The sequence below is a fragment of the Camelina sativa genome, chromosome 3 (genome assembly GCF_030686135.1).
Source record: "Camelina sativa cultivar CO46 ecotype springtype chromosome 3, ASM3068613v1".
NCBI lineage: Eukaryota > Viridiplantae > Streptophyta > Magnoliopsida > Brassicales > Brassicaceae > Camelina > Camelina sativa.
In genome coordinates this window covers 12,101,523-12,110,422 of record NC_141882.1, presented here as the reverse complement: position 1 = coordinate 12,110,422, position 8,900 = coordinate 12,101,523, and the positions used below count along the sequence as shown (strand labels likewise).

Genomic DNA, 8,900 nt, shown 5'->3' with positions numbered 1-8,900 from the left:
GGGTTTACAACTAAATGTGATCATGAGTCTGTTGGGTTCCGCTAAATTAATATTTTTTTAGTGATTTTTGTTTGTATATTTTATTTATTTAATTTTTAAATTTATTTAAATATAATATGACAGAATAGTTTCATTGGTTATAACAAAATGGATGAAAGTATTGCTCATAAAATTAACTAAATTTGAAGAGATTTATGTATGAGTTTGTCCTGTTTTGTGAGACATATCAAACAAATTATTTTAATCGGCAAAATAATCGAGATGCTCTTGTTATGTATTTAGGTTCATCTTTTATGATAGTTATCCTGAAATTGCGGAAGAAATGAATTTGTATTTTATATGCCAAAAGAGAAAACTTGGAGTTGGTTACTCACTTACTCTTACTCTATAACGCATAAACATTTCTTTCAAGTTCCTGATTATCAAATTAGAGGTTTATTATGTATTCAGGACTTGGAAGTTGAAACTATACGTGTGTTATTGCGATCCCACAGCTAAAGAATTAGATTTTCAATCACAAAACCCACAGTTCCAAATATGATTGGTGATCGGATAACAGAAGAAAAACCAGAGAACTTTATGTAAATATGTTCCTATTTGTTTCACCACACACATAATAACAATGTAAACATCAAAATACCATCTCTAAGATTCTGTGGTAGCACTGTTTTAGGTCAAGAAGACGAGAACAAAAAGGATGATGAACAAGACAAGCAAGAAACATATCATCATCATCTGCCCTTTCGCTCCAGCTTTCTTCATTACCATTCCCACTTTTTTCTGTCCCAAAACCATTTTCATTCATTCACATTTTTTATCAAAACAATAAAAAAAAAAAAAAACATTCTCATTGTTTCACTTTCCACTTTCTTAAGGCTTACTTCAATCAATACAGCAACAAGACATTCAAGGTTTACCTGAACAAACTCAAGCCGGTTCTTTGTACTGTCCATCTCCGTATCCAATTCATCTATTATTCTCTCCTGGAACACCCATTAACAAAACACTTGATGTTCCTGATCTCTACTGATATTACTATTGTTAAATAAAATCCCATACATATTACTAACCTGTGCTACAAGTTCATCGTGTATAGTGAGCCCCACTCCTCCAATTCTCTGTACACTTTTACTGAGCTCATCCAATTCTTCATCTTGTTGCCTGAAGCGACAAAAATGATGTCAGGTTATAAAACTACTCTGTTTGAACAAACCTATGCTACAAACTAGTCTTCAAACACTGTAATTTCATAAGCAAATAAAAGACTGCAAAAATATGTAGAAAAACTGAAAGAGCTATACTTGATCAACAACATCTGCCTATCAGATTCTGACTGTACAAAACCGTCATCATCTCTCCCTCCATACTGATCGTATCTATTTGCTTCATTCGCGTTTGGCATTCTCATTAGTTCTCTGCGCACTTCACTTGCATGACCAGCTCCAGAACTAACCTTTCCAGCTAAAACACCAGACTTCACATTCCGCACCTATAAAATGTATCGTAATTTCATGCACAAGTCAACAAACAACAAATTTATCCTACTCTATAAAGCAGTATTCATTACAAAACTTAGAGACAAACCTGTGTCCTAGCATTACTAGTCCATCTCCTCCGTTTTTCAAGCTCAGCTTCATCAATGCCATACCACGAAGGATCTTTTGCTGCAACTGTAATCGCTTTTTCCAGCTCATCTACCTTCCTATCAGTAAAGACAGCTTCAATATCCATGAAAGGACTCTAAATTTGAACAGCACACCTACTTATTCTATTGGAATTTTGATCATGTGGGTTAACTGAGTATTGACATTCCATTCTAACAGATCAGCTAGTGTTCAGCATCCATCATCTCATTAACACAAAATAACAGAATCCATAGAAACACACACACAAAAACTGGGATTAATAGGATAGTGACTAGATACGAGTACCTGCCACTCAATGCTTCCACAAGTAGCAACAAGCTCCTTCGCCACATGCGCTTGGTCACCCATGTCGGGTGAGATACGCTCCCATTTGTGGAATGTAGATTGCAACTTATCAATCTAACAACGCATCCATGACCAAAAACCAAAAACATCAATCACTATCCTTAAAATCTAACAAAAATAACACCTCTGGCAATTCCAAACAACTTACAGAATCCTGAATCTCTTCTTTAACAATATAAAACGGATCTTGCGCTGAAGACATCCTGACACAACTGTGCTACCCTATACACCAAAATAACACAGCTGAGATTACTCAATACAATGAAGTTCATATTCTCAACAATGAATAACACAAACATTAACATAGAAAGTTCTAAGATTGCTCAATTAGGATTCCTAAATCACAATGATCAACTCGGTGAAACTATTAGATCCAGACAATTCCGATTAAATCCTGGCTAATCTAGATTGAAACTTCCTACAGTATGACGGGTTACAGCATTATCAATCTCTATACTTAAGATCGACACAAACCTTAGAAAAAAAATTATTGCGTTTAGAAAAGATAACGATAAGAGGATCAAAGGGAAAGCAAAAATTGATGTACGATGAAACTTGAAGAAGCTTATATTTACCTAGGAAGGATTAATCGAAACGCCGCGACGCGACGGAGATCGAGGAAGAAGAAGAAGAAGAAACGACGGTGAAGCAAAAAAAGGTCCGGCGTGAGACTCGTCTCTCTTACGTAGCAAAACGCATCACCTGTGGTTGGCTTTGAGTGATTCGCTGGAGGAGGAGGATCGCTGAAAAGCTTCGATTTGGGCTTATTGGTGAAGCTTATAAAGCCCATTAACAAACCATAGAGCCCTTTTATTTTAAAAGAAACTAATTCGTTTTTGTAAGATTACGATATAAAGATAATCCGTTATTATTTAATTGACGCAAAATTATACATGTAGAAATTTGATCATAAAATATGTTCATTATAATTTTGTAATACTGTATTAATTTTTGTGGGTGAAAAAATGATACACCGATGACATGCATGATGCATGTACGCACTAACGCACACACACTATTTTTTTAACGTTTTAGGACGATGATGATTGATGAATATGTTAAACTTCCATTTCAGGATTTGGTGGAAGGATGCAAATTGGAAAAGGCTATTGAAAAGGTTAGTTAAAAGGGTGACGACTGACGAGACTTTAAGTCCTTAATAAAGAGACACGAGACAAATAAGAAGTATAATATACCAAACTATTAATGAAGGAAGAAAAGAGTGCATGAAGTTGAAGAAGAAAATGACGTCAGTATTCCATTTAAAACAACCAATAATGCTAAGTTGGTGCTAACGTTTTTTATATACCGACTTTTTTCCACCGTCCATCGTACGATCGTCGATGGTTCTTTGTTGGCATCTTCTCATTTTTAAGACTCCACTACGCCGAAACTACCGACTTAATTAGTTTGACAGTAATTATTAATACCAAACTTGGGTCAGTGTAGAAGAGACAAGAGACACGTAATTTTTAACGAGGTTCAGCAAATGCTTACGTCTTTAAACTTTGTTGAAAATAGTTCTTGAACACAATTACAGTTAGTGTTCAATATTGGACTTACACACACCTAAGATCTTCTCTTAGCTTGTTCCCAATCTATTTCCAACCCACTAAGAGATCCATAAGATCAACAACTATGATCTACATCCACTACTCTCACTTAGAAACAAAACCCTCACCCTTTTTCCCAAAAAATGCCAAAAGGCTTACAAGGTATTTTTCTCTTCTTTTTACGTTCTAGAGGACTAACTTTCTAAGTCGTATACCTTCTATATTTAAGGAATTTCGTGCCTCCCTCAAGGCTAACAACTTTTCTAAAATCAAGAGGAAATATTCCATTTAAATTTATTCGTTGTTAAACGAATATTTCCTAATCCCATTAAATCTTCTAAATATCTTCAACCTTCTTTTTTCTTTGTGCTTCACCTTCAAGTAATATCCCAAAACGTGCCTTAAGTATATCATCATAAATCTTCAAAACCAAGACATACATACAAAATCAACAGGCATTTGATGCACTTATATCGGACAGAGGCTTGTGCATACATCAGATGCTTGTGCCGAGACAGAAGCTTGTGCAGACATATTTTGTACCGCTTCCTGAACTTCATCTTCAACTTGAGCTTGCCCAAATACACTTACATTCTCCCCCTTTTTTTACTGAGTTTTATAACTCAAACACAACACTTTATGATTCTTAAAAGTCCATAACACAACCTCTTGAAGACTCCCCCATAATCAAACAACATCTTGGAAACTCCCTTATAATCAAGAATCATATTCTTCTAACACCATTTCCCCCTGCTTGAGTGGTAAAACTCATTAAAAAAAAATTTTAGAGCTCAAGTCTACGTTGACAAAGCATCTTGAAATATCAACCATTAGTACAAGACTTTGAACAGTCGTCAAACAGAAAGTTGTTTTTCTTCTTATTATCTGGCCTGTGAGACGACATCCTTTGGCTTAACATCTCGTTCTCCAACGTTGTTTCCATTGACCTGAATCTTGGAATTTCACATGCACATGTCTTAGATGTCGTTTCTCGCGTTGAACACCTCTCTAATGCGTTGAGTAGCCACTATCAGAATACAAATGTTTGTCCCTTGATGCTTGCTTTGTGTAGTCTTCAGGAAAATATAAATCATGCTTTTTGATCCAAACTTGATTAAATCTTTGACCCTCTTTGTAATATTTCTTCCTTCTCATGACTTCTGTTACCCTCTTCAAGAACTTGTAGCACTGAGCTTTGATATGACCAGGTTTCCTACAATACCAGCAATCAATCACTCTTCTCTTAATGTTGTTGTGTACAGACGCTTGTCAAGATTTCAGCCGGTTATCACCTGTCTCATTGTTGAAAAAAACATTTCGGACCTTTGATATAGCGACTTGAATTTCCAGATTTTGAAGCAAAAGTTGGTCCTTTAACAAACTGAGTAGCTGAATCACCTCCATGGTAACCCAAACCCCATTTGACATTACATGTTCTACCAGTTGTCAGAATCTTGTCAAGATCCTTTGTTCCTCTGCTCAACATCTTGATGTTTCGTAATTGATCTTCTAAACGTTTTTCTAAATCCGAAGACTTTAATTTCTCCATAGCTAGATCTTCTTCCATATTTGAAATTTTGCTAACGAAGTCATTCTTCTCTGTGACAAGCCTCTAATTTTCTGTTTTCCTCTATGTCAGATCTTTCCTCAGAGTGTTGATCTGATCACTCAGCGATAACTTAAGTTCTTCTTCGGCTGGCTCAGAGTTCTGATCCGCACAACAAGATGTTCCGGAACCTGTCTTAGTGTACGCAACAGTTTGAGAATCTCTCTGAACACTGTCTAAGCTAGCGTATGTTCCATCATCAGACTTCAATTCCAACTTGTCGTCAACAAGTCTGATTGAGCCACAAAGAGCAACAACCTTAGACTTGTTTGTTGGAAGCTTTTGTGTGTTCTTCTTCATTTTTGGCGAATGCAGACTATTGATCCATTTCTTCCTCACTGAAGGCCAATCTGATTTAAAATGACCAAAGCCCTGACAACCATGACACTGAACCTTATTCTTTTTATGTTATCCTATAATCTTCAAAAATTTTCGTCCTTTATGCACCACAAGACTCTCAAGTTCTTCTGTTTTACGAGGCTTTGTGTTATCTTCACTATCACAGTCTGAGCAAACATCAATCCCTTGTGTTTTCTTACCTACATCAGATGATAAGTATTGCAACTCATAGCTTAGCAATTTACTAGCTACCTCCTCAAAAGACATATTGTCTATATTTAGAGCAACATCCATCGCAATTTTCACATGATGATATCTATGAGCAAAACCCCTCCATAATTTCTTGACCAACTTCTTGTTTTTGTAATTTTTTCCAAGAGCTCTAGCTTCATTTCCAATAGCATATATTCTACCACTAAAAGCAGTAATGTTCTCAAACTCATACATCCTAAGGTTCTCAAACTCAGAAATAAGAATATCTAACCTTGTGCGTTTCACACTTGTTGTACCTTCAAAGATAGTTTGAAGAGTCTCCCAAGCCACTTTAGTAGATGTACAACCTTGAATCAATGAGAACTGATCCCTGCGAACGCCACCAAATATGGCTGAAAGTGCCAGAGAATTCTATCTGGACAAAGCTTTGTCAGATTTTGACCACTCTGTGTTGGGTTTTGTAACAACCACCTGATTTCCGTCAGAATCAACAGCAACCTGTTTCGGCAACTCCCATCCAAGTTCAACTGCTTTCCATGCATCTTCATGAATTCCTTTAATTCTATGCATCATCAACACCTTTCACACCCCATAATAATTTGGATCTAACGCCAATAAGTATTTTGCCATGAATAACATCGATTGTGCCTCCATGTTTTTCTTCCCAAGATCTTCACCCGTTTGTTGAGTCAGACTCTGCATAGATGCCCGCTTTGATGCACATAATTTTTAACGAGGTTCAGCAAATGCCTATGTCCTCAAACTTTGTTGGAAATACTTCTTGAACACAATTATAGCTAGTGCTCAATATTGGACTTACACACACCTAAGATCTTCTCTTAGCTTGTTTCCAATCTATTTCCAACCCACTAAGAGATCCATAAGATCAACAACTATGATCTACACCCAGGACTCTCACTTAGAAACAAAACCCTCACCCTATTTCCCTAAGATGCCAAAAGGCTTATAAGGTTTTTTCTCTCTTTTTTACGTTCTAGAGGACTAACTTTCTAAGTCGTAGACCTTCTATATTTAAAGGATTTCGTGCTTCCCTCAACGCTAACAACTTTCCTAAAATCAAGAGGAAATATTACATTTAATTTATTCTTTGTTAAACGAATATTTCATAATCCCATTAAATCTTCTAAATATCTTTAAGCTTCCTTTTTCTTTGTGCTTCACTTCCAAGTAATATCCCAAAACGTGCTTTAAGTATATCTTCATAAATCTTCAAAACCGAGATACACAGACAAAATCAACAGGCCTTAAATGCTCTTATATCGGACAGAGACTTGTGCATACATCATATGTATATGTCGAGACAGAAGCTTGTGCAAACATATTTTGTACCGCTTCATGAACGTCGTCTTCAACTTGAGTTTGTCCAAATACACTTACAACTTGTTTTTTCTTGAAAATCATTTTTAATGGTTCTAAAAGATTATTGTTTCAACACGATCACTTCCCCATAAAATATATTGCTCATCATGATCTACTTTAGTTTCATCCAAACACGGTCGTCGGCCAATGCAAATTTTGAGATCCACTGCACTTATGACATGATTCAATTACATTAGTTTTGAAATATAACATATGTACTTTCTCGTATAAATTAGAATTTTGTTTGGAGTTTTGACCACTCAGAATGTTTTCGTCTTAGAGTGACATGTATATTCGCTCCTTTAAATCTAGATTTTATTTTAAACTTGAATGGTTAAATCTGAAACTATCGAACGTTGAGATTCTATGCTCTCTAGTCTCTCTTCATTTTAGCAATTCCATAACAAATTTGTGTTTATACAAATCTAGTATCGTCTGATTACCTAAATTATTATACGTATTACGTATACATATAGTCCGTTGATTCAAAGAAGCATCCACTATGTTTAGTTGATGGTCGAGATCCAAAGAAGCATCCACTATGTTCAAATATTTGTAAGTATTAAGGACAAAATTGTTTTTTATTGATATAAAAACTAGTAAACTATTATGAAACACAACACGTAGAAAAGGAACCAAAATAAAAAACGTGCTGTTTTCTATAAGAAGAATAAAGTGGGATATATCCAAAAAGTCAGCGTGAATCATGTGCTACGGAATACGATAAAAACAGCACACGGTCCTATGACCAAGTCCACTCTCATCCGGTGACGTCAAAATAGCATAACATATAGCTTTCTATGACGCACATCCTTACGTAACCATCGTTGACGCTGGACTTTGTGTCTCTGGTTCTCTCTTACTTCATGTACTTATATTTATACCAAAACCTTCCCTTTCCTAATTGGTATATATCTATTAATCTATCTTTTAAAGAGACACTTGAAAAAAATGCAAGGAACGATTTCTTGTACGAGAAATTATAACATGAACACGGTCGGGGAATCTCTACCGCCGCTAACGCTTAAAACGCAAGAAAACGGTGAGAGCGTTCGGACGTTGGTGGAGGAGAACGCGGTGATCGTGATTGGACGGAGAGGATGCTGCATGTGCCTCTTGGTGAAGAGGCTGCTTCTTGGACTTGGAGTTAATCCAGCGGTTCTTGAGATCGATGAGGAAAGGGAAGAGGAAGTGTTGAGTGATCTAGAGAAGATTGGAGTCCATGGCGGCGGAGAAACGGTGAAGTTACCGGCGGTTTATGTAGGAGGGAGGTTGTTTGGAGGGTTAGATAAGGTTATGGCCACTCTTATTTCTGGTGAGTTAGTTCCAATTCTTAAAGAGGTTGGGGCTCTGTGGTTGTAATTGTAATTAAGAATCTGGTTGTTAATATTTCGGCTTTTATAATTGGAGTGTTTATATTTTTTTTATATGTGTACAAATAAATAAACTAAAAATTAAAATCTTAAGTTGAATTTACCTATAGATTGTATAAAATGGTGTTCACTCATTTGTATTGTTCATTGGCTCATTGTATTCTCTGCTTCTACTCTAAATGGATTTGTTTTATATAAAAGATTCTTTAAACAAATGTGAAATGTGTCAAAAACCATATTTTTGGTGTACTACTAGTTAGATGATACTGATTTAAAACGTGGATAAATTAAAGAGTTGAAAAAAAGAAAAAAGAAAAAACTCTGTTCTTGTTGTTCGCAAAGAACATTTAGCACTAGAGCTTGACATTAGCCTATCCTTTTTTGTGTCTCCATTCATTCTTTCATTCAATCAATTTGATGACATACTCTAAAGATAACCAAATGG

The 8,900-nt window shown here is 35.8% G+C and overlaps 2 protein-coding genes across 3 annotated transcripts; one reads left to right on the top strand and one right to left on the bottom strand.

Moving 5' to 3' along the window:
- Positions 1 to 553: 553 nt before the first annotated feature.
- On the bottom strand, positions 554 to 3,120 carry LOC104776912 (syntaxin-61). Of its 2 annotated transcripts, none has more exons than XM_010501077.2 (8): positions 2,567 to 3,120; positions 2,140 to 2,213; positions 1,932 to 2,045; positions 1,585 to 1,698; positions 1,302 to 1,489; positions 1,071 to 1,161; positions 918 to 983; positions 554 to 780 (listed from the first exon to the last, which is right to left on the bottom strand). In XM_010501077.2, the coding sequence occupies exons 2-8, from the start codon at positions 2,191 to 2,193 to the stop codon at positions 670 to 672; spliced, it is 738 nt and encodes a 245-aa protein (XP_010499379.1). In that variant the 5' UTR covers positions 2,194 to 2,213; positions 2,567 to 3,120; the 3' UTR covers positions 554 to 669. The 2 variants fall into 2 exon arrangements, with proteins under 2 accessions (XP_010499379.1, XP_087365013.1); XM_087508887.1 differs by having other exon boundaries at positions 2,677 to 2,696.
- A 4,809-nt stretch (positions 3,121 to 7,929) lies between these two features.
- On the top strand, positions 7,930 to 8,655 carry LOC104776911 (glutaredoxin-C9). Its single transcript, XM_010501076.3, has one exon. The coding sequence runs from the start codon at positions 8,034 to 8,036 to the stop codon at positions 8,442 to 8,444; it is 411 nt and encodes a 136-aa protein (XP_010499378.2). The 5' UTR covers positions 7,930 to 8,033; the 3' UTR covers positions 8,445 to 8,655.
- Positions 8,656 to 8,900: the final 245 nt, after the last annotated feature.